The 23,022-nt window shown below is 38.8% G+C and overlaps 4 protein-coding genes across 6 annotated transcripts; 1 reads left to right on the forward strand and 3 right to left on the reverse strand.

Moving 5' to 3' along the window:
- Window positions 1-116: 116 nt before the first annotated feature.
- LOC140774799 (notchless protein homolog) lies at window positions 117-11,576 on the reverse strand. 2 transcript variants are annotated; one of them, XM_073117926.1, is made up of 14 exons: window positions 11,069-11,576; window positions 8,366-8,521; window positions 8,072-8,153; window positions 7,873-7,962; window positions 6,613-6,738; window positions 5,960-6,087; window positions 5,581-5,780; window positions 5,160-5,223; window positions 2,269-2,379; window positions 2,014-2,151; window positions 1,106-1,248; window positions 968-1,022; window positions 532-588; window positions 117-433 (listed from the first exon to the last, which is right to left on the reverse strand). In XM_073117926.1, the coding sequence occupies exons 2-14, from the start codon at window positions 8,519-8,521 to the stop codon at window positions 350-352; spliced, it is 1,434 nt and encodes a 477-aa protein (XP_072974027.1). In that variant the 5' UTR covers window positions 11,069-11,576; the 3' UTR covers window positions 117-349. The 2 variants fall into 2 exon arrangements, with proteins under 2 accessions (XP_072974027.1, XP_072974026.1); XM_073117925.1 differs by having other exon boundaries at window positions 11,054-11,576.
- Window positions 11,577-12,532: 956 nt separating this feature from the next.
- On the reverse strand, window positions 12,533-15,685 carry LOC140773898 (sec-independent protein translocase protein TATC, chloroplastic). Of its 2 annotated transcripts, none has more exons than XM_073116678.1 (4): window positions 15,247-15,685; window positions 14,108-14,391; window positions 13,678-13,968; window positions 12,533-12,981 (listed from the first exon to the last, which is right to left on the reverse strand). In XM_073116678.1, exons 1-4 carry the CDS (start codon window positions 15,473-15,475, stop codon window positions 12,856-12,858), a joined length of 930 nt encoding a protein of 309 aa, XP_072972779.1. In that variant the 5' UTR covers window positions 15,476-15,685; the 3' UTR covers window positions 12,533-12,855. The 2 variants fall into 2 exon arrangements, with proteins under 2 accessions (XP_072972779.1, XP_072972778.1); XM_073116677.1 differs by having other exon boundaries at window positions 12,533-12,988; window positions 15,247-15,667.
- Window positions 15,686-15,908: 223 nt separating this feature from the next.
- LOC140773900 (oxygen-evolving enhancer protein 1, chloroplastic-like) lies at window positions 15,909-17,323 on the forward strand. Its single transcript, XM_073116679.1, has 2 exons — window positions 15,909-16,257; window positions 16,362-17,323. The coding sequence occupies exons 1-2, from the start codon at window positions 16,009-16,011 to the stop codon at window positions 17,118-17,120; spliced, it is 1,008 nt and encodes a 335-aa protein (XP_072972780.1). The 5' UTR covers window positions 15,909-16,008; the 3' UTR covers window positions 17,121-17,323.
- Window positions 17,324-18,851: 1,528 nt separating this feature from the next.
- On the reverse strand, window positions 18,852-22,009 carry LOC140773897 (2-hydroxyacyl-CoA lyase). Its single transcript, XM_073116676.1, has 2 exons — window positions 19,990-22,009; window positions 18,852-19,426 (listed from the first exon to the last, which is right to left on the reverse strand). The coding sequence occupies exons 1-2, from the start codon at window positions 21,430-21,432 to the stop codon at window positions 19,112-19,114; spliced, it is 1,758 nt and encodes a 585-aa protein (XP_072972777.1). The 5' UTR covers window positions 21,433-22,009; the 3' UTR covers window positions 18,852-19,111.
- Between the last annotated feature and the right edge of the window lie 1,013 nt (window positions 22,010-23,022).

Genomic DNA, 23,022 nt, shown 5'->3' on the forward strand with positions numbered 1-23,022 from the left:
ATTCACAGAAAAGTTGGTAGTAATCTCGCTACCTTTACAAGATAACAGTATTCCAAATTTGTATTCTGCCTTTTCTTTTTCTATATCCCAAATAATGAAACATGAAACTAATCAGCTGAAAAATCCATGTTGATTTTCAATACTGGAACAAAACATGATATAAGAGAATGCAAAAGGAACAAAGATATGCTACAGTCGGCAATCACTCATAAACACCACCTACATGTGATACATACCAATACCTATTTCTTACAAAAAATAATGCATTGATTAAACATATTAAAACAAAATTGAACAGATATCTCGGCGGCACCCCAATAGATGCACACGGAAAATTGAGGTTCATGTGTTAATTCATCCACAATTTGAGGACTCGGTCCTTGCCACCAGATGCGACCTTTTCACCATCTGGACTCCAATCCACCGAGAAAACCTTGCCAAGATAGATGAGAAAGATTAATTCAGGCAGCTACAGCCTTTTTTTTTTTTAAAAAAAAAAAAACTCGATCTGATCTGTGTAGAAGAGAATACCTCATCTGCATGGCCTGGAAGGTCCTGTTTCAACTTTTGTGTTCGGATGTCCCAAACCTGAGAAATTTTAATACTACTTTACAGATGGAATAACTATAATAAAACAGGAGAAAGAAGGTTAAGACAATAATTTTCTATTAGAATATACCACAATAACAAATATCAAGTAAAAATGATATTTTGTACTTGGTGATTGTATGTACAAAAAGAAACGGATAGCAAGGTGTACTTCAGAAACTAGAACATTCATAACTGAACATAATGTTTAAGACTGGTAAAGTTATCATATTGTACTAAGTAATTCTAGCAGCATCCCCAAGTTTAAAAATTACAGCATTGTAGGCTATAAAGAGAGGTGAAAGTTCATCAACATGTAACATATTTAACGAATAATCATGATAAAAAAGAATACAGATAATCAATGCACATAAGGTACCTTTAAAGTGGAATCCTTGCTTCCACTTAAGAGAAGCCTACTGTCAGCAGACCAGCTACAACAAAATATTGAAAAGTTGCAAGTCAAAAAAATGTTAGAAGTAAAAGGAAAGAGTAGAAGGCAGAAATCAAGACTGACCTAATCTGGTATACAGGCCCAACATGTCCCCTGAAAGATGCAACAAATTTTCCTGTAATGCCATTCCATAACTTGACAGATTTGTCAAAGGAGGCACTTGCCAACCACTGTCCATCCGGAGAAAAGTAGACATGGTTTACAAGCTGCAACATACAAATTTTAGCAAATTAAAAAGGAGCCTGTCATTAAAGCTAATATCCAATGACCAATCTGCAAATAAACAACAGCTGAAACGCGATTTGATGGTACCAAAAGAGGTACTAAAGACAACAGTGTTGGTTACCAAAACTAGGTTTCAGGTTCTTTTTCTCAGTTTTATGCAATTGTTTCATTCACTTATGGTAAAATTTCAGAAAATCTTTGAGATAACTTAGTATCTAAATCATTTTGATCATAGGTTCAGTATCACTTGGATAGGGAACTGCCGTTTATTAGGGAATTGAATGTGTTGTTTAACTGAAGTCCTAATTTGAGTCAATAATTGATAAGACAGTGTTAGCATGGCGATAAGTTAATTACAAACAGTATTGATGATTTAAGAATTAGGATGCTCTTTTGAGGCCATCTTGGTGTTTCTTCATATATGGACAGGAACAGATCAAAATAAGTAATTAGAGGAGCCTTCTCCTTGAGGACCACACCTACTCTTTCCCACTAATTATTGTTCCCAAAATCTAATTTCCTAAGAAACAACTAAAATATAACTAGTTGCATGCAGCACCTCTTATATAGAGGAACAACATATAGAATAAGCAGCAAACAAGTAACAACAGCCATGTCTTTAGTCCCAACTATTTCGGGGCTAAAACATTAGATGGAAAGAGGGAAAAAAACGGTGACATCTTTAGATACTTTAAGACAATAATAATAAATAACATCCTAACATATATTAAAATTATTGCAAATACCTGCTGGTGACCAGTCATGCGAGCTTTTGGATGCTTACTAACGGCAGGTTCCCAGAGAAACATTGTGAAATCATCAGAACCAGAGACAAGTCTCTCAGGAGCATTACCTTTCATCTTGTTGTATCTTGCAAGAGCTGCCTGAATGAAGAAAGAAGAATTTACTCTCTTAAATGAGTGTACAATATATAGATAAATGAGACCTAAAGTATCAAATATACACAGCTTTAATAGTATTCACAATGTGCATAGATATACCTCTTTCATTTCCTCCGGGGATGAATAACTTTTTCCTGTATGGTCAAAAGCTCCAGTACGGAGAACATATTCAGTGCTCAAAGCGAGTGAATTTACCCAGTGCCCATGGCCCTGTGAATGTAAATTATCATTGAGAAGGCTATACGTTGACAGCCAACTATCCAGATGAGTGAGAATGAGCAGATAATATAGCTTAACACCATAACTGTCTTATGCTAAGAATCAGATGCAAGAAAGAGGATATGTATACCAGAGAAAATCAACAAATATGAACTTAACAAGTCCTCAGGAAGAACAATCTCATAAGTCTTAACCCTTCTAAAATGCAGTAACACTTCTGAAGATTCATGACCAAAAAGATACAAACTGTTCAACCTTATCACAGTACAGTAGTCCGGATCAATGGATTAAATTTGATTAGTATGACAAAATCATCCTATAGAGTTGGCATAGACTAAAAGCCGGCAGTTGAATTGCACTGTCCAGTGAATCACATCTCAAATGGTTTAGAGTGGAATAAATTCCGAAATCTGCCCGGCAGTCAGAGATATTGTCCAGGAGTATGAGAAGCATGGAGAATATCCAGCTACCCTAAGAAGCACAGACATGGATATGGGACACGGATACGACACGATACGGACACGGGGATACGACAAATATTAAAAAAAACAGGACACGATACGTTTAGGACACGACAAAATAAATAAATAAAAGTATTATATATATTATCGATACGTTTAAAGAAATATTTTTTTAAACTTATAGTATAGATACACAAGCATGCATAAATTATTCATGAGAGAAAAACAAAACGTATACAATACTACAAAGCCAAAAATGATAATGCTAATATGTGATAATAAAATTCTATATTATAAGAATAAATATCTAACTACCTGAGAATAAATAACTAACTACCATTACTTAACTACAGTGGATGGCATAGGCGAATCTGTGATTTTACAATAATTTGCATTAATATTAATTTTCTTGTATGTACTAACTTGTGATTGTTGCATTATATTTCTATAGCATATGCAGGAATTTTCTAAAATCGATAATTTATGTTATCAACTTTTATATTATATGATAAATCTTATGTCCAAAAAGTTTTTCAAGAATGTCTAAAAGTGTCTAAAAGTGTCTAAGGAGTGTCCGAATTTATTCTATAATTTTTTAAATATGGGATATGTCGTAGAAGTATCCGACACGTGTCCAATGAGTGCCCAACGAGTGTCGGTGTCCGACAAGTGTCGGACACGGACACGGCATGCTATTTAAAGTGTTCGTGTTTCATAGCAGCTACCTTTCCAGAAATCTAACAAGCATGTGTAGTAATACCGATTTACTAAGTACAGTTACTGCACTTGTATATCCAACTAATCAGCTCACTCTGAGTCTTCTTGTTGTTGATACACTGTGAACAAAACTACTGACTACAACAGAGGGACAAACTGTCAGTACAAGCCCACAGAAAAGTTAATACTAGAAAAATTCAACCAAAGCAGATCATGACCTGTCTCACGTGACCCAATGTTAATTAGCTATTAAAAAACCAACCCAACAATAAAAGGTTTTGGTTTGGTTATCCAAGGATTATATAGACCAGCTCTTCAATTGGCATAGGCAGAATGCAATCAGGTGGCCAGATTCATTTGCACCAGCACACCATTAAATTGTGCAACTTAGATAGGAAAGATCAATGATTAAGATATTGGCGAAGTAAACAATCGATGGTAGCACTCTCATGCTTAGACTGTTTTAGATTTGAGCAATCAAGATTTTGAGATCTTTCATATGCCAAGCTTTTTCTCACTTTTCTGGACTCTAAGGCCTCACTTACTTTATTAATAAGATCAATTCTAGAATAAGTACTCATCTTTATTATTTCTAAAATAAGATCTTTATTCTATATATAAATATTATTATATTCACTTGTATATAAGAATAAATGTGTGATATTATCAAGTGAAGAAAAAGATAGATAGAAAACTATGTTTTATGTATTATGAAATTACTATGAATACCCTTTAATTTAATATAAAGTAAGTTAATAGGATAAATATCAAAGATAAATTAGTAATTGCATTAGTGTGTGATATAAGATATAATTTTGATGAATAATATTTGTATTCTAAAATAAAGTTATTATATGTTTAGATGTTATTTTAGAATAAGAAGTATTTCAAAATAAGAAAAAAAAATTACTTTGAATGGGGGCTAACTATTGTGATCATCATTATGTCAAAACTCAAAAGGAATTAGGTTATAATTGAGTTTTGAAGATTATGCACATAAGATCTTCAGCCAGTTATTTTCTGTTCAACAACCTTTGAACAAAGAAAAGTATAACCCAGATCAGCCAGTTATTATCTGTCCAACGACCTTTAAACAGAGATAAGTTGAACCAGATCTGATTATCTGATAACTTCTTTGAATCATAGGAATGGTTCAACTGAGAAACTATCAAAAATCATGGTGAAAAATCTACATAGGTGTAATATATTGGTATGTCCACAATGGAAATGAACTTTGACAAGGTGAAAAGCATGGACAAGAAGTTGATATCCAGATGTTGAGGAAAAGTTGCTAATCAATGTCGATATCTGCAAGAGATCATGATATGTCCTAGTCAACATCGGGATCTATCATTCTTGAAGTCCATTATGAAACAGTGCTTGGGCAAAGAGATTCTGAAGAATTGACTATTCTATATGTAGAGAACTGTCGTATGCGATATCACACTACGACCATACACATTTCACAATTCTGTACCACATTTGTATTATCAAACAAGCATGCCTCATCAAGAAAGTTCAAGTTACATTGGAGACAAGCCAAATTCAGATGTAAATTTATAAAAACATAGTCTACAAAGAGTGATCAACTACCTTCAACTCACGAATCAGCTTTCCTTGAGAAGTTTCCCACACTTTGATTGTGCAATCTTGAGAACTGCATTAAATGGAATATTTAGAAACATATCCCAAAACAACCTATAGCTTGATGTTAAGGGACCCATATTTGGATTTAGAAACCTGCCAGGATAATATGAGCTAACAGAAGACGCTTCAAAAAGAACCCATTAATTGTTAAGAGTGTATTACTGAAGTATAAAAAAATGATCAACCAAATCATCTCATGTACTATAGAGAAACTTAGTGCAGTTGTAATCTTATATGTGTGAATAAAATAATGAGTTGAATTGTTGTTGCAAAAGTTCATGCTCATGCAAATCAAACCTTTTTAGGTCTTAACAAAGAAAGATATAAATTAGTAAAAATGCAGCAGTTGCTTAGAATCAAATATTACCCTGTGTAAATATTACCATCGCCACCCCACTTTACACAAGTCACTGCAAGAGTGTGCCCTGAAAGACACATAACACACTTCTTCAAAGAAATATCCCATATACGTGCATCCCCATCCTTACTAGAACTAACGAAACGGCGACAAGGAGCTCGCAAGTGCACAGGCTCCCAAGAAATACCAGTAATCCACTTCTTATGGCCCTGACATGAAGTAACATTTGTATCAGCAAAAACATCTAATAAGCTTCTTCATAAAAAAAACTATTAAGAAGAAAAGGCATATTTACAAGCTAAATTCATAGATAACAAACTCTTAATGAGAATGACAACTATGAAAATCTGGGATAGGAGAAACAAATAGAATCAATACGCAGACTTACATTAAGTGGAGATCCAATCTGCTTCCCACTTTGTGGGTCCCACAATAAAAGTTCTCCTGCCTTGCTTCCACTAACAAGATGCTTCCCATCTGGTGACCATCCAATATAGAGAACCCAATTTTTGTGGCCTAAAGAACAACAAAAGGTTATTGTAACTCCAATTTCCAAGATGAGCAATGAATGAGAACAGAGCAAAAACATGTATCCCGTTTGCTTTCAAGTCTTGGAAACAGTCCTTAAAACAGACCAACATATCTTCTGACATGAGCCTCTGGATTGAAGATTTATAGACATTGATATATAAGAAATAAAGACAGGAGTGATAATTGAGCCATAGTAGTCATTGAAAAGTTCTTTTTATGAAGATACTAGAAGTAAGAAGAGAATTCACAGTAAACTAGGTATACAATATCCGGAGTAGCTGAAACAATTGGAAAAACCCATATGAGATGGAAGCTCATCAAAAAGTTCCATGTGGCATTGTATCTTATAACAAGTAAAACCAAGAAATGAAATTGTCACCATCAAATTCAAATATTTTCTCACAAAGAAAAGTCTGTAGCAAGAATGGGCCTTTGTTTAGGGCATATACAAATGACAGCCAAAAAATAGGTCCATATAGACAATATGATTTAATATCTCAACATACTAACCTGTGCATGTGAATAATGGTGTCTGAGTATTCAGGTCCCACAATCGTACAGTTGTGTCACCAGAACCACTGGCCAAGTTTCGTCCATCTGGGCTAAAGGAAACAGAAAGTACAGCCTCTGTATGCCCTGCACATAAATGATGTTTAGCTAAGTTTATGCCATATGAAAACCCATGTATAACAATCTAGGTTTGACAACCGAGCATGCAACAAACTATATAAACTAATGAAATGGTATATTATATAATTAGACCGTAAGATATAGGCATATCTTTCAAGTAATGAAAGAGCTTCCTCTCACTGGGCCAATCCAAGCAAGCATTTGCACAGGGTAACATAACTGAACTTTTCAGCATGTTATTATGGAGATGTACTTACACTTGCACTACCTTCCCACAGATGTATGATAGTTACAATAAAAGGTTATTATTTTGTTCTGGAGAAAAATTAAGAACTTGCATCATAAAATGCAGAAAAGCCAGTAAACTGTTTGGGAAGTAAATATAAGCAAATATCTAATTCGAAAAAATAGCAGGCTGAAAAATAGATGTAAAACTTATTTAGCATGAACTATTAAAGTTAGAACTTATTTTTTAGACTAAAGAATATTACCTTTAGAAGCTTATCTTATTAGCATGATGTTATGACTTATGAGGAACTTCAAAACTAAATATCAGTAAATAAAATAGAAGAGATCGGAGACTCAGAATCATTAACTCGTGATATAAGGAGCACCAAAGTACCTTGAAGATGATAGAAATATACTATATGCAGACAAAGCATGAAGATACAGATACAAAGAAACATCAGGATGATAGGACAAATCAGGCATCCAAAACTTTTTATGGTGACATCAATTGAATTTGCAGAAACATTGCCTACAGTGAAGATAAGGCTTGCCAACCTGCACACTGGTGCAATGGGTTCAAGTCATAAAAAAAGAACCTTCGAGTAGGGAGGGACATTTGATTACATAGCCCTTCGAAAGACAACATTGACAGGATCCTTGCTGACAAGGATGCCTTTTCTATTAATTGAATGAGCAGTGTTGTAATCAAATGCTTATGTAATTGCATGTGAGTGGACATTTTTCTTACACCATTTTTTTGCGAATAACAACTTGTAAATTAAATGTACCTATTTTAAACACTCTTGCACTACTGTTATCACACTTGCCAATCTTGAATGTCATATTTTTCTATTGTCATCAAAATCTCAGGAATCTATATTGAATAACACATAGCTATCTAGATGCAAGTACCTGCAATTGTTGCAGAGCACCGATTGACTGGCCGGATTCGAAAGAGTGCTTGAGGTTGGTACACTATACGCAAAACCTTCTCCACAGAAACTGCATAACATGATAATGAAAATTAGATTGTGATTCTAATCCAAAACTATTTCACCTAAGTGTACAAATACTTAAATATAAAGGTACTGCACCCCAAATAGGATCTCACCTTTGTTTTTCTGTAAGTAGGATTCAAGCTGAACAACAAGTTCCTGATCTGATATATAGAATGCATAAGGTAGCTTTTCCTCCTGCCAATATAAATATAAAAACATAGGTTTTTGTTTATACTCTTTCATATGAAGGCAATAAACAATGCTAGATCATCTTTTAATATATCCAATAACACTGAGAAGACAAACCCAAGTTCTCTCATTTATTAAAATAAAATGGTATTCTCTGTTAAAATAGCAAGCTATTAACATATTTTTTTCTCAAAGAAAGCAATTATGATCAAGCTTACATTGTTAAGAAGCTTGTTGACAATTTCCTGGAGCTGAGGTGGTCCAACATTCTGTGGGAGATAAAGTGGAGCACCAAGAGCTTCTCCTTCAGGATCGGTCAGCTGACACATCACGCTATTGTTGGTATTCATCTCTCTCCCTTCTTCCAGCTCCATCTATGAACAATATGCATGGTACAGAGTACAAACTCGATTAGGATCATCTAACAAAGATTCTAGTAGTCAAGAATTAACAATTAAATAAATGGGAGAGAAAATGAGGGTCACAAAAAAGTATCTTAAACACTATGAAATACCCGTCACTAAATGCACGTGCCCATCATGTGGGTGGAATACACGCGATTCCCACTTGACCTGTTGGTCAATATTACCACACAATATCCGAGATAAAAACCAAATTTTTTTTAATTAGCCACAACAAGACTCCCAAAATATATAGCCATATAACCAAAAAATGATGCCCCCGTAAGGGCTACAAACCATTTAGTTCAATTTATACAATAAACTGAAATTTAACTAATCCTTACAAGCTCCTTCACAATATCGAAGTAAAATACTAATTTGAAAAAAAAAATCCACCAAAAGGTGGTAAGCATAACGTCTATCAAGTATAATCCATAATAGTTTATAAGAAGTACAAATGCATAATAAAAAGAGTAATGCGTGCTCATCTGTACCACAAATAAAGCAAATTTGATACAATTATCAATAAGTTCATGCTCGAACCACAACATGTCTTATCATAGATCGAAATCCTCAATCCACATAATAAGCTCACACAGAGCTATCATTAAATGACTGTAGACGGAAGAAAAAGGGATCATGTAGTGCCTAAGCACTACGTGGATGCCTAGGTGCCCAAAATTCAAGACGGGTAAAAAATAAATATATAAAATAAATAATAGTTAGAGAAAAAAAATTAAAATTAATACCTACAATCTAAACAATATACTAATGCATTATTGTTAAGAACTATAGTAAGCTATTATAATCCACTAATTCATCAACATGTATGATAGTTTTGATTTTCAGAGTCAATCTATATACTAAAATATGATACGAGATGCGAAGGCAGGTCATCAAAGAGAGACCTAAGTGAAATCTAGTTATATTCTATTTAATGGGAGAGCCTAAGCATTAAGGCAAAAGTTCTTTTAAAACAATGAGAACCATAAATAATATAGCAACGCATGCTCATACATAATATCACACATCGAGGGAGGATAGACATCTAGTGGTAGCGTCGTATGTATAAGCATGGTGATACTGCATATGATCGGTTATCTATGATCATTACATTAGACTAAAAACCTCAACCATAATCTCGTATCCCCAACTCCATTATATTTGCACACAACGAAATTATGAGCGCACAACTCAAAATGACATTTATCTTGCATCATTGAGTACCACTAAGACTACAACCCTTACCTCTCAATTATTGGTTAAAGATCATCAAACACATAATGATAGTTCTGAACAAAATAGAAAAGGGACGATAAGGAGGAGTTAAAATTATGTAGCCTATTATTGATATATATATATATATATTGAAGTTAAAGATAGAAATAATGGGACTAGTATTGGTGCGTATCAAGTAATTAGCATTCCGTTAGGATTTAGATGACGGGGAAAATGAGAGTAAAAGGAAGAAGAATACGGAAAGGGAAAATATCTATATCGAGGGAGGACTTTTCTTATTGATATTGGTGTAAATGACTAGAGAATTGACCTGATAACAAGACGGGAAAGGAAAAGAGGACCAAGTAAGGGTGAACTGAAAACGGATTAGATACAGGTCGGATAGTTCTTAAACCACATTTGGAACCATACTTTTAATCTAGATACGAATACAAATATGAATATTGGACAGATAACAAAATTTAAAATTGTATCCTAATGAAATGGATACGAACATTTATTGGACACAAATCGGATCTTAAATGAATGTGGACACAAGTCAGAAATAATACAAATTGTAAGATAAGATAAAATCTTTCTAAGTTAAAACTTAGACTACCTTGGTGTTTCAAAGATTATAAATTATAAACAGAGATACTTTAAATAATACACTATATTATCTACATTATCTTAAAGGAGAACTTCTCTAAACTTTCATTCGACTGCACTCTGATTTCTTTGTCGAATAAAGAAGCAAATTTTATACCATATCAATTGAAAGAGGCCTGCTAAATAAATATCCTCTAGATCTTCTTCTACCCCTTATATATGCCCATCTAATTCCCCATTAATAGCATATAAGAATATTACTGCTTTTGACTTCTTAGTTCTTCTTACCAGTGTTGCAGAAATTAAACCAAGATTAAGGTCCAAGTGTACTAGTAATAAAATAAGTATTTAGACAAATAACAATCCTAGTGACATAAAAAATCCAAAATCACAAGGGAGAGTAGAATCCCAGAGATGAAAACTTTCCGTAAGATAACTAGAAGGGTACTGGTACAGGGTAGGCAAATTGCATGGTTAATAATTCTCATGCAAGGACATGTAATGTTACGTCAGTATGGTTGCAAAGACAATTGACTTTCCAAAGAGAATTATCCAGCCTTGCATGATTTTTTATTTTTTTTTCATTTAGCCTAAACAGGATAACTTTAAGTACATCGAAAGAAAGGGCAAACTTCCAGTTAATAGAACAATATAAAGCAGTAAAGATGTGGAACTCACTAAAGTCACACTCACTCGTCGGAGAGGGACGGAGGTGGCAACCAGCACGGTGGAGAGGTCGGAGAGAGTGAGGACTGATGAATCTTGTAGGGGTCAGACTGTCGGAGTTGTCGGAGTCGTTGGAGAGAATGAGAGAGAGAGATGGAGATGGGTTTTGTGGCGGTTGATGAAGAGGGATTGAGAGAGATGGGTCTGAGAGAGTTCTACCCTTGAAGAAAAGAGAAAAAAAATCACTATCGCAGTGTCGCTGCACCTGAGGACGACGACAACCGAGGAGAGGGCGGCGCGGGAGAGGAAAGGGAGGAGGGGTCTCTTGAAGTTGAAGGCGAGCTCAAGGAGGGAGGAGGCGGAGCTTGATTACGGCGGATAGGCGATGACGGCGGAGGAGGAGGAGATGAGGACGACAAGGGTAGGGTGATTGGGATTCCGACGGCAGCTAGGCTTTTAGTGTTTTCGATAATATAGAGCAACGAGGTGAAGGGACGATGGAGGAGAGAGTGTAGGGTTTTGGTGAAAGAGCGATGATTCCATACTAACCATTATTGAAAATAATTTTCATTTGTTGATAAATTAAAGGGTATATAAAATTAATCGATAAAAAAAATATTAGAATGTAATTATTTTCTTATTACTTGTGTCAACTTTTACCAATTTATTATTATAAAATATGACTAATTTATTCTTATAATTTAGAAAAGTGACCGATACTATTTCTAATTAATTTTATTTAGTATTATTTAATCTTAATCGGTCGATTATGAGAGAAAAATTAATAGGTTTTTTTTTTAATCATTTGGCTCGGTGAAAATGGGTTGAGGCCTTTCAATCAAAACTGGGAGTAGTGTTTAAGATATCTGAATCAAAAAATTATACCCGACTAATATTTGTACTATCCTGTATCTAAATTCATATATTGGTCGACTAAATTTGGTCTAGATAGCGTGCTGAGTCAAAATTACAATCACTTTTCGCTCTTAGGAAGAGTACCTATTATAATCTCAACCGAGGGTTTTTGTTTTGAAAAGGAAGTCTGACTCGGTTACTCTTTCTCTTAACATGCATAAAACGATTGTTTACAAAAGGGCTGAATAGAATTTTGTACTTAGTAACTAACCCCAGGAGATCTAAACTAACTCTCAAGAATTCGATTCTACCTTAATGTTACAGTGATCCGCAGCAAGCATCAAGCTTAGTTTGAGGCTTTACCCTCCTGCAGTATCGACTCACTAGTGACCGGCTCCCATACGGCCAGCTGCCGAAAAGGTTCCAACCACCGGATTGGTTATTCCTAAACGAGTGCCCGCCAAATTCAGGAAGTCATTGCTTTTACTTTTTATTTCATCTCGTTGTTCTTTGTGATGAGTAGAATTTACCTACTTCCAGACCATGATCGAACACTCCTATATCCGCCTGTCAGTAGCTGATGCTGCACATCATTTAGCAACAAAAAATAAAAAGCTTTCCGTTTTAACACTGATGTATAATGTCTAAACTAAAAATGAAAGCAAAGTATAATAAATAGTGTCAAAATACAAAGATGCAATACAAGAAATGGATAGCTTGATATCCACCTATACACAAAACCATATCATACGAACAATGGTATAACTGATAAGCAAGAAGAATGAAGGATAATAAAGGGCATCGACCTCTTGCATGCTTTATGCTTAAGCTATACCATGGGTCTTAATTGACTGTCTGAAAACAATGGATCGTGTCAAGAAGTTATCGTCCAATTAGCTTTACCGCCCATGCCCCGCCTAAGTAGAGACCCAACAGTGGCCCTGCCAAGAGTACTTGGGTCAGGGGATCGGTCGATGGTGTAAGAACGGCAGCGGCAACAACAGCACCAACAACGACATATCTCCAGATTGAGAGCATTTGATCCCCCGAAACCAAACCAGTTTGTCCCAATAACAGCTGTATAACTGGAACCTGCAAAGATAGTATTAACAGTAGTTTGAACATCCAAAGCAAAAGAAACCTGTCCCTTGACAACTTCATCTCCAGAACAACAAACTAGATTAGCGCCTGTTTAAATTATCAAATTCAAGACCAACTCTTGCTGAGAAAATGAGGTAGTAACGAGCAGTGCCTCATAAGTCCTGATGCTAGTTCTTTTGTTACTAAATACACATCTGTTTTGAAAAGAAATTACAGGAAAAGAAAAGAAAAAAAGCAAGTTATGCCAAGCTATATCTAAGACTGCATAAAAGTAAAATTCCTACAGTCCTGGCCAATGATGTAGGAAGTAGGGATTTTCTAGAGTACATAACCAGTACCATATGGAATGCAAATTGTTTTCCCCCTTGCATCTAAATCCATGAATGCACTGACAATGTCATATAATTTGCACCAATTCATGCTTACTTTTATTAGCCTACCTATTTAAATCAACCATTTTATTTATGTGATACATCATTGGTAATTAACATAAAAGAAAAATGCTACACAACAGAAAAATTCCTTTTATTTATTTTTTCTCTATCTATAGAAAAGTCAACTGCAGAATCAAAACTCTCCTGTTCCTTAATGCTGATTACATAAGGCCATCATTTGAGGACTCGATAGACCTTTCAAGTTATTTATGCTGACTTTGATATATGTAGAAGCAAAATATTTACCTGGAAAGATAACCCTGTGCTGAACATAAGAACCAGCACAAACTCGAAGTACTGATCTATAGACCACAATGACTCTACAGCCCCTTCTGCATAGCTGACGAAGAAGTTCAAGGCTGCTGGAGTTAGAACTGCATAGGAGAAGGCAATACCGGCATAGAATAGCACTGAAGAGCCCAAGACGATAGGCCCAAGGAATTTCCTTTCATCCCTTGTTAAACCAGGAAGTACAAAGGCGATGATCTCATAAAGAATAATGGGACTTCCTAGAAGTATCCCACAGTAACCAGATACCTGCAAAGCATTAAAACATTAGCGTAATAGTAAGGATCACATCCATACAGATCTTAAATAGAACTAGGTCAGAAATAAAACAAATAAATAGAGCCAGATCACGTCATGGATGTATATGGCTTATGTGTTAAAACTTCACCTTCAAAGTTGTAAAGAAAAACTCCCCAGGAGAGAGCTGCAAAAAGCGGACTCCCTGTGCACTGACAGGTGCTTCAAGAAGTATAATCAGGTCCTTTGAGAAAGCAAAACACCCAAGGATTGCAGCTCCTACAGCCAATACTGAAACAAAAATCCTTTGGCGAAGCTCCTCTAAATGGTCGAAGATGCTCATCTCTTTATCATCAGGAAGAAGATCCTTGCTTGGATAAAGAATATTATACAGTGAATTTTGTGCATCGTCCTGCTTGACACTTTCTAAGGAATCTGATCCAGCAACAGAAAAAATTACCAGTACAACGTAAGCCATATTTAGTCAGAAAGGTTCTCTTATGACATATAAAGAAACACATTCTGGTAGCAGTTCATCAAACGGATACCACCAAAAGTTTAAAGATGTGAGAATCTTGATTAGCTACGGCAAACCAAACACTCAAAAAGCTAGAATGGTTTCTTACTGCTGACTGCAAATAAGATTCCATTGAATTGTGATATCTGTACATCATAGAGGAATTATGAAAAAGTATAAAATACTACAAGATTCACACAAGATTGCATCTTGCCACGGCCATAATTTACACGAAAGATAGTCTGCATGTGGCAAAGTAGTATGAAAGATGCTATTTTCCACTATAAAAACTGGCAATAGGAGCGTGAGACATAGCATTAATAACATGCAATGTTCTGAGATATGGAAATCTGTTACAGGCTAAAGGAACCAGAAATATAATGTCGAACATAGTTACCACTTATACGTGATCTTAAATTTCCCGAGAGATCTCTTGAAAATAGACAATTTGTACCTAATGATCGTTCCATGTAATCGAATGCTCTGAGAATCACAGTATAGATAACATAGACAACAATGATCTTATAGCACAAAATTATAGCGAATAAGTACATCGTTTCTAATTTTCCAATACATAATATCCCTTATATGTGCAAACGCAACAAGATGTCCTTTTTTTTTTTTCATTTATCGGTAAAAGACCATAATTTATAACCAAAAGGCACAAGTGACTAGTAGAAATTTGAGAAGACGAACATGAGAAATAAACACAACTCATTACAGAAACTAGAAATTACTCGAACGAAACGGCGAAAAGAGTTCGAATTTCGTACTTGGTCTTTCTTCTAGGGCAGCTCCAACTCCACCCAGCTGCTGCTGCTGCTGCTGCTGGGGCAGCGCATCTCTGTCTTCGTCCTCGAGAGCGGAGCAGAGAAGCCGATACTTCCGGGTCTTTTGGGTGGAAACGAAACCCGCACGGATGCGGCTTTTGGTGGAATCAAGACGACGGAAGGAAGTAGTAAGCTGTAGGCGGCCATGGGAGAGCAGAGCCGTGCTTCCCATCTCTTCTTTGCTTCTCCCCCTCTCTCCTCTCTCTCTCTCCCCCTCTTCTGCAGTGAGATATTATTTCGATCTTTCGTCTCATCTATTCTCTTCGGCTACCCGTCTCTTTCCATTGCTGGGCTTCAAGTGAAACCATTCGGCCCATCAGGCCCGGATTGGAAGTGGGCCTAATTGATAAATGCCCACTATTTTCTCATATATTACACTTGTTCCTGGAAGCAATAACAACCACAATCTACTGGTGTATAAATATATACGTTAGCGAGATAGAACAAAGGTGGGCCCAAGAGACTGGAATCCAACCATAGAGAAGCAAGAAGAAGCACTTCGGATTGCCACGTAACCAATGGGAGCTTATCCCTTACCCAATCCTCTTATCCACCACCCACACATACCACCACACTCCCCTTAACAAAAAGACCTCAGAAGGTAGGAATCACAGAATAAGATCAGGGATAAGTTATCCCAGAGTCGGAGAGAGGAAGAGAGAGATAGTGAGACTGAGTGTAATAGAGGAAGTATAGGATAAGGATATGGCTAGCTCTCTCCAAGCTGCGGCTACGTTAATGCAGCCGGCTAAGGTCGGCTCGGCCGGCCGGACGGCTGCCGTGCAGCCACTGCGGTCTTCGTCGCACCTCTGTAAGGCATTTGGATTCGAGCCGGCCGCCGGTGCTCGGCTCACCTGCTCGATCCAGTCGGACCTCCGGGAGCTGGCACAGCGGTGCGCCGACGCCGCCAAGCTCACCGGCTTCGCCCTCGCTACCTCTGCTCTTGTTGTCTCGGTAAATTTTGCATCGATTATTAATTGAACAATTTTGTTGGTCATAATGTCGCCCATAGTATTAACTATGGATTGAACTGATCGAAACTCGTGAGAATGACGCAGGGAGCTAACGCGGAGGGAGTGCCGAAGAGGTTGACCTACGACGAGATCCAGAGCAAGACTTACATGGAGGTGAAGGGCACCGGCACGGCGAACCAATGTCCGACCGTCGACGGCGGCGTTGACTCCTTCGTCTTCAAGGCCGGAAAGTACAACATGAAGAAGCTCTGCCTCGAGCCGACTTCCTTCACCGTGAAGGCGGAGGGCGTCGGAAAGAACTCGGCCCCGGAGTTTCAGAAGACCAAGCTCATGACCCGGCTCACCTACACGTTAGACGAGATCGAGGGCCCTCTCGAGGTGTCCTCCGATGGCACCATCAAGTTCGAGGAGAAGGACGGGATCGACTACGCCGCCGTCACCGTGCAGCTCCCGGGCGGGGAGCGCGTGCCGTTCCTATTCACTGTAAAGCAGCTCGTGGCGTCCGGCAAGCCGGAGAGCTTCAGCGGGCAGTTCTTAGTGCCGAGCTACCGTGGGTCGTCGTTCCTGGACCCCAAGGGGCGGGGCGGGTCAACCGGGTACGACAACGCGGTGGCGTTGCCGGCCGGGGGGAGGGGAGACGAGGAGGACCTGACGAAGGAGAACATAAAGAACGCGGCATCGTCCACAGGGACGATCACGCTGAGCGTGACGAAGAGCAAGGCGGATTCCGGGGAGTTGATCGGAGTGTTCGAGAGCGTGCAGCCGTCGGACACCGACTTGGGGGCGAAAGTGCCCAAGGATGTGAAGATCCAGGGGGTTTGGTATGCACAGCTTGAGTCTTAATTAATTCATGCAGATCAAAGACGTCTATTATCTTCCGTCTTTCTCTCTCTCTCTATCTCTCTCTCTCTCTCTCTCTCGGTTATTTTTATTTCACTCTTTTCTCTTTCTTTCTTTCTTTCTTTTCTCGGTTTTCTGGAATAATTGGGTATATATTGTAATGATCGTTTACCTGATGACTGTGAGTACTGTATCGAGTTCTTCAAGTGTAACCTTTTCCTATTGAAAACAAAAAAACAATGTTCCTAAAGAATATGAGAAATGTTTGTCTAGTGGAATCTGAGTGATTCCACAAGCCAGCAACTGGAAATGCTTGGAATAATCGCTTTGGATTTAGACACATCCGTCTACACACAACACGGACACAATCAGGGTTATATATACGGATTGAACCAGGTTATGATTTGTAAACAGGCTTGGCATCCGTTCTAATCGAAGAGATGACTTTGTATTCACCGTTAAGTACGATCATTATCATTGGATGCACATAAATTATTAATGTCCAATTCGATGATGCGTCCAAAGTCTAAATCCAATCTGGATAAGTGGATCAGAATCATGTCTTCTTAGTAGGGGGCCGAAAACGGAGCAAATACGAATCATATGGTAATAAAATTATATTTCTTTCCACAATTTCTCTTCGAATACATATCTGAATACAAATAGTTAATTTAATTACCATATTTGCTAAGTACAATTATAAATATGGATTAGATATCTATAACCTTGTTTATGATATTAGTGACATATATACAAAATAAATCAGAGATTTATATAACTAAAAAGTCTTCAGTAATCATTATTTTTATAAATATTTTAAACTAAATAATACATGAATATTAATTTAAATATTATTTTTCGACTCATTCTCGTGTCCCCATAACTATTTATATATGAATACGAATTTAAATATTAAAACGAATAAAAAATCTCAATCCAGTATCTCAGCAAATGAATATTTCTCTTTACTTAACAATTCGTTTAAATAAATCTTATAATATAATAAAATTATAATATAATGTAATATATATATATATTATAATTATTTTGAGTCTTATTAAACTTAATCGATCGAGCCAGCTCATAGTCAAGCTAGGCTTGAAATTATCTTAAAGCATATTTTAAAGTTAAGATCACAACTCATTTTTAAGCCGAGCCGGATAGACCCTTATTTAGTTAGGGTGATTATGCTCATAGCCTTAATTTGATGTCAAGGATCTGATTGGCAAGTACAGAAGCTGCATTAAAGATTTGGTTCAATCCGATAACATCAGATAATTTGTGTGTATGTTAATTGTTTTGTCCTCTGTCAAAAGATATTACATTCCAACGTTGTCAAAATATTGTCACTTGTTGGCCACACATTATTACAACTAGAATCTTTTTGTGATTCTTGGGGTTAGGATTTATAGTATATCTTCTCTATGCAAGAAAATGATCCAAGAATGCCTCCTGGGTTAACTTTCCTACATGGATATCTCTCATGGCACGATTCACTAGTCTTGAAATAGGATTAATATCATGCAGCATGGTATTTTGGGTGTAAGAAGTCAAGGAAATTGTTATACAGTCTACAAGCACGAAAGCATTTGTTTGGAATCAGCAAACCTGTGTCTCTATAGAGAGGCGTAAGCGATTGTTTGGCTATGAACACAGCAAATACTCATCCTTTACTGAGAAAAAAACCAGAGTAAAAACCATACTGACATTCATGCTCAATAGCATATCCAAAAGTTAGACAAACTTAGCAATATATTCTATTGAGGTTAATAGAAACATAACAAAATCAACAATATATATAAATTCCTAGTTTTCGGATAGTTGCACAACATATGATCTAATTACAAACAGTCATGCGATAGTAGTCTCTGTTGTGGCTTTTCAGAAGGCCAGATGAGAAAAAAAGACCCATTAGGTTGATATAGCAACGTTGTATAATAGTTCATTCTTATTTTATTTAAGCACAACTTCATGTAGGATGTATATGGAGTACCTCAGTTTTTGTGCTGCATTCTCCCGCTCTCTGCACCAGCATATGGATCTATGATCACATTGATTACAGCCGGCTTTCGTGCAGAAAATGATTCAGAAAGAGCAGATTTGAGCTCTTGAGGGGTCCCAACAATATAACCTTTTCCTCCGAAAGCTTCAATAAGAGTATGGTAAGCTGCATTTGGAACAAAAGAAGTTGGAGCAGGGTCATCTTTGTATGGTCCAGTTATTTCATCAGGATTTCTCCTATCACCACCATAAACTCCGCCATTATTAAAGACAATCACCACAACTGGAAGTTGGTATCTCACTAGAGTCTGCAGACATGAGAAAAGCACATCTGATGAGGTCATTTCAAACAAGATAATTGAGCAAGATATCTTAGCTATATATATATATACCACTATGGTGTTTTGCAATCTTATGCTTGAAAAATAATCCCATTACCGAAAAATCAGTAGAACTAAAGCAAAGAGCAGAATCTTCAATTAGGGAATTCTTATAATTGTAAGGTATTCTAAACATTTTCAGTGAGAAATATACGCAAATATATAGTAATATTAGTCATCACAAAGGAACTGATGAGAGTCTGAGACTGAAAGGAATGAGTAATAAAGCATGCATATTGTTGCATGAACGGGCCAGCTAACATGTCTAACTTGGGAAGTCAGATTAAAATGTTCAAAACAATGTGCATGATGGAACAAGAAATATCTAAAACAATGTACACATACACAGTGATGCATGAACAGAAAATACCTGATTGGGAGTTTCTTATTTCAAGGTACTCTAAATAACAAAACAGATATTTTTTGAGTGAGACATATTAGCACAAGTATTCAAGAATACTAATACTAGCCACAAAAAGCATTGGCCATACCTCAACCTCCATTGCACTGAACCCAAATCCAGAATCCCCTTCCACGGCCACCACCAATCGACCAGGTGACGATGCCACTGCAGCTGCAATGCAGTAACCTAAACCGACCCCCATTGTTCCCCATGTCCCCGCATCCAACCTTGTCCTTGGTTCATTCTGCACCAACACTGCCCTTCCGACATCCATTGTGTTTGCCCCTTCAGACACAAGTATCGGCGCAGGACTCCCCTCAGCAAGAATTGCATCTCTAATAATCCTCATCGGGGTGAAGAAATTGAATGGCACCACATCTTTTCGCAATTGCAGTTCCATCTTAGCCACATTCTCCTTTGCCTTCTTTGAAATGGCCTCCACCCATGAATGTGACCTCCCCAAACAAAATGGCCTGTCCTTGATCTCTCTATTGATCAGATTGAGAACTTGTTTTGCATCACCCACTAAACCAATGTGGGGCTTCCGGAGCTCAATTTCCTCCTTGCATACATCCACAAGTATGAATTTCACATCTTTAGACCATCTTGGCGGCTCGCCGAAGTGGAGCAACCAGTTGAGCCGTGCACCGACAACAAGGGCGACGTCGCACCGACCAATTGCCAGTGACCTTGCGGCAGTGGCTGCAAGCTCATGGGTGTCGGGCAGCAAACCCTTTCCCATCGGGGTAGGAAGGAAAGGTATTCCAGTGATATCGATCAATTTCTTGAGGGCATCCTCTGCCCTAGCAAAGGCAGCACCTTTACCAAACACAATTAAGGGCCTCTCTGCGTGTCTTAATAAAGACACCGCCTTTTCGATCTCCACGGACTCTGAAACCACAATTTCTTCAAATCTAGGGTTTTCGGCCTCGGCTAAAATCCTAGCAGCCTCCGATTCGGGGATCGTCTGGTGGAGCACGTCGGAAGGGAGGTCAAGATAGCAACCGCCGGGCCGACCTGAAACAGCCGTGGCAAGAACCTCGCGGACGAGGCGAGGGATGTCGGAGATCCGCGTGGCCTTAACGGCGACCTTGACAAAGGGTTTAACGGCAGCAATCTGATCGAGCTCCTGGAAGTCCCCCCTGCCGAAGTCGCTCTGGTCGCAGGATCCGGAGATCATGACTGCCGGCCAGGCGTTGATGGCAGCGTTAGAGAGACCGGCGAGGCCGTGGACGCATCCGGGGCCCGATACTGTGAGGAAGACACCGGGATGGCCGGTGAGGTAACCGTAGGAGGAAGCAGCGTATCCGGCGGATTGCTCATTGTGGAAGGCGATGAATCGGACTCCAGCGGCGACGGCTCGGGTGGCGACGGCGGTGACGGGGATGCCAACCACGCCGAACATGTGACGAACATCAGCGGCAGCGAGGGCCCGGGCGACGAGAGTGCTGCCGTCAACGAGGGCATCGGAAGTTGATCGATCTAGGGTTAGAGTTTCCAGGGCGGTTTTGACATCACCTTCATTTGCCATTATTGAGAATTAGAGAGGCAGAGAAGAAAGTCTATCCAAGAGCCCTTTCGAGAGCTTTAAACTGTGGTTGCGCCTAATCGCAACACCACCTCACTCTTGTGGAACGAGAGGTTCCATGACGTCTTCTCAATTCTCATAGCCTTAGTAAACGGTAAAAAGTCAACAGAATTACTAATCCATCCACAGTAAGTGACAAGTGTGCTGCTAGCCTGATACCTGTCAGAGGATCAAGGTGGATTCGGTGCGGGATCTATCTGGGGATGCCATTCGATGATTGTGATTGAATCCGAAATCAAATATAAAAAAACTTCCCAGATTTAAAGCAGGTGTAATCACAACTATCAAATTATACCCCTAACTCATTGTAGCTAGGGGTGTAAACGAGCCGAGCCTGAGCGAGTCGGCTCTAGCTCAGGCTCGGCTCGAAATTAGTTTCGAGCCTCACAATGTTGCTCAGGCTCGGCTCGGCTCAGCTCAACCCGAGCCGAGCTCGAGCTGAGCCTAACCGAGCTCGATTAGAGGATAAGGTGGTGGCGACGTGGGCGGCGGCTTGCCGAAGGAGTTGGAGACGAATGGAGGAGGCCGACGACGGAGGAGGAGGAGGAGACCGACGACGGAGGAGGAGGAGGAGGAGGCCGACGACGGAGGAAGGTGTGGCGCCGTGGTGGTGGTTTGCCGTCGTTGCCGATGGAGACCGACGGGGGGGGGGGGGGGGGGGGGGGGAAGAATGAAGGTGATCGGGTGGATGAGGGTGAGAGTGAAGGTGAGGGTGGGGGAATTGATGATGGGGAAGGTGATGTGATGGGAAATGTGAAGTAATTAATGAGGGTGGGGTAGGTGAGGGTGGGGTAGGTGAGGATGATGAATGTTGAGGTAGGTTCCGGGTGAGAATGAGTTAGTGAAGGACACGTGGCAATATTTCCTTATGCCACGTGTCCTTAGTCATAGGGACTCAGGCTATCGAGCCTATCGAGCCGAGCCTGAGCGAGTCGGCTCCAGCTCAGGCTCGGCTCGATATTAATTTCGAGCCTATTATAATGGCTCGGGCTCGGCTCAGCTCTGATCGAGCCGAGCCGGACTCGAGCTTCACCCGAGCCGAGTCCGAGCCGAGCCCGAGCTGCTCGTCAAGTCTGACAGCCCTAGTTGTAGCGGAATACTGGAAGGAAACGCAACGAAAAATTTGGAGGGTTTTTATGTCTTTTAACTTTAGTCAACGGTACTGCCCTGGCCGAATGTTGCCTGGCGAGATGGCAAATGCATATTTAGGTGTGTGTTGGGTTGGCGTATGACTACCAAGAGATGCAGGAACTGGACTCTGCCGTAGTATAGCATGGTGACACGTATTTATAATTCTCAGACATTAGCACTTTAATGCTTCAGTTGGACCTGATTAGCTCACAATATCAAATCGAGTTCAAGATCAGGGTAACCATGTTCAAGTCAAATTAGCTCCAGTATGGGCTAGTTCGAATTGAGAAGGGTCATGTGATCATTACGTTAGGTCGCATTTAATAAATTGATTTATGATTGATTTTGCCACCTATAAGTACTAACCAGTTACCACTTAGATCGTTCCTGACCCGAACTCAG

The sequence above is a fragment of the Typha angustifolia genome, chromosome 13, assembly GCF_048772165.1.
Source record: "Typha angustifolia cultivar Huaian chromosome 13, ASM4877216v1, whole genome shotgun sequence".
Taxonomy (NCBI): Eukaryota; Viridiplantae; Streptophyta; class Magnoliopsida; order Poales; family Typhaceae; genus Typha; species Typha angustifolia.

Bases quoted from the DNA above. Each gene is read 5' to 3' on its own strand.
- LOC140774799 (XM_073117926.1), bottom strand. From the start codon at position 8,521: ATGGAGCTGGAAGAAGGGAGAGAGATGAATACCAACAATAGCGTGATG. The intron at 2,380-5,159 runs GTAGTTGATCAC...TTACATTCACAG, and splicing joins AGCTGATTCGTGAGTTGAAG to GGCCATGGGCACTGGGTAAA. The intron at 1,023-1,105 runs GTCAGTCTTGAT...ATTTTGTTGTAG, and splicing joins GGGCCTGTATACCAGATTAG to CTGGTCTGCTGACAGTAGGC.
- LOC140773897 (XM_073116676.1), bottom strand. From the start codon at position 21,432: ATGGCAAATGAAGGTGATGTCAAAACCGCCCTGGAAACTCTAACCCTA. The intron at 19,427-19,989 runs GTATGGCCAATG...TCATGTCTGCAG, and splicing joins TCAGTGCAATGGAGGTTGAG to ACTCTAGTGAGATACCAACT.
- LOC140773900 (XM_073116679.1), top strand. From the start codon at position 16,009: ATGGCTAGCTCTCTCCAAGCTGCGGCTACGTTAATGCAGCCGGCTAAG. The intron at 16,258-16,361 runs GTAAATTTTGCA...AGAATGACGCAG, and splicing joins CCTCTGCTCTTGTTGTCTCG to GGAGCTAACGCGGAGGGAGT.
- LOC140773898 (XM_073116677.1), bottom strand. From the start codon at position 15,475: ATGGGAAGCACGGCTCTGCTCTCCCATGGCCGCCTACAGCTTACTACT. The intron at 14,392-15,246 runs GTACGAAATTCG...TTGCTGGATCAG, and splicing joins TGCCCTAGAAGAAAGACCAA to ATTCCTTAGAAAGTGTCAAG. The intron at 13,969-14,107 runs GTGAAGTTTTAA...AATGCTTTGCAG, and splicing joins TTTTCTTTACAACTTTGAAG to GTATCTGGTTACTGTGGGAT.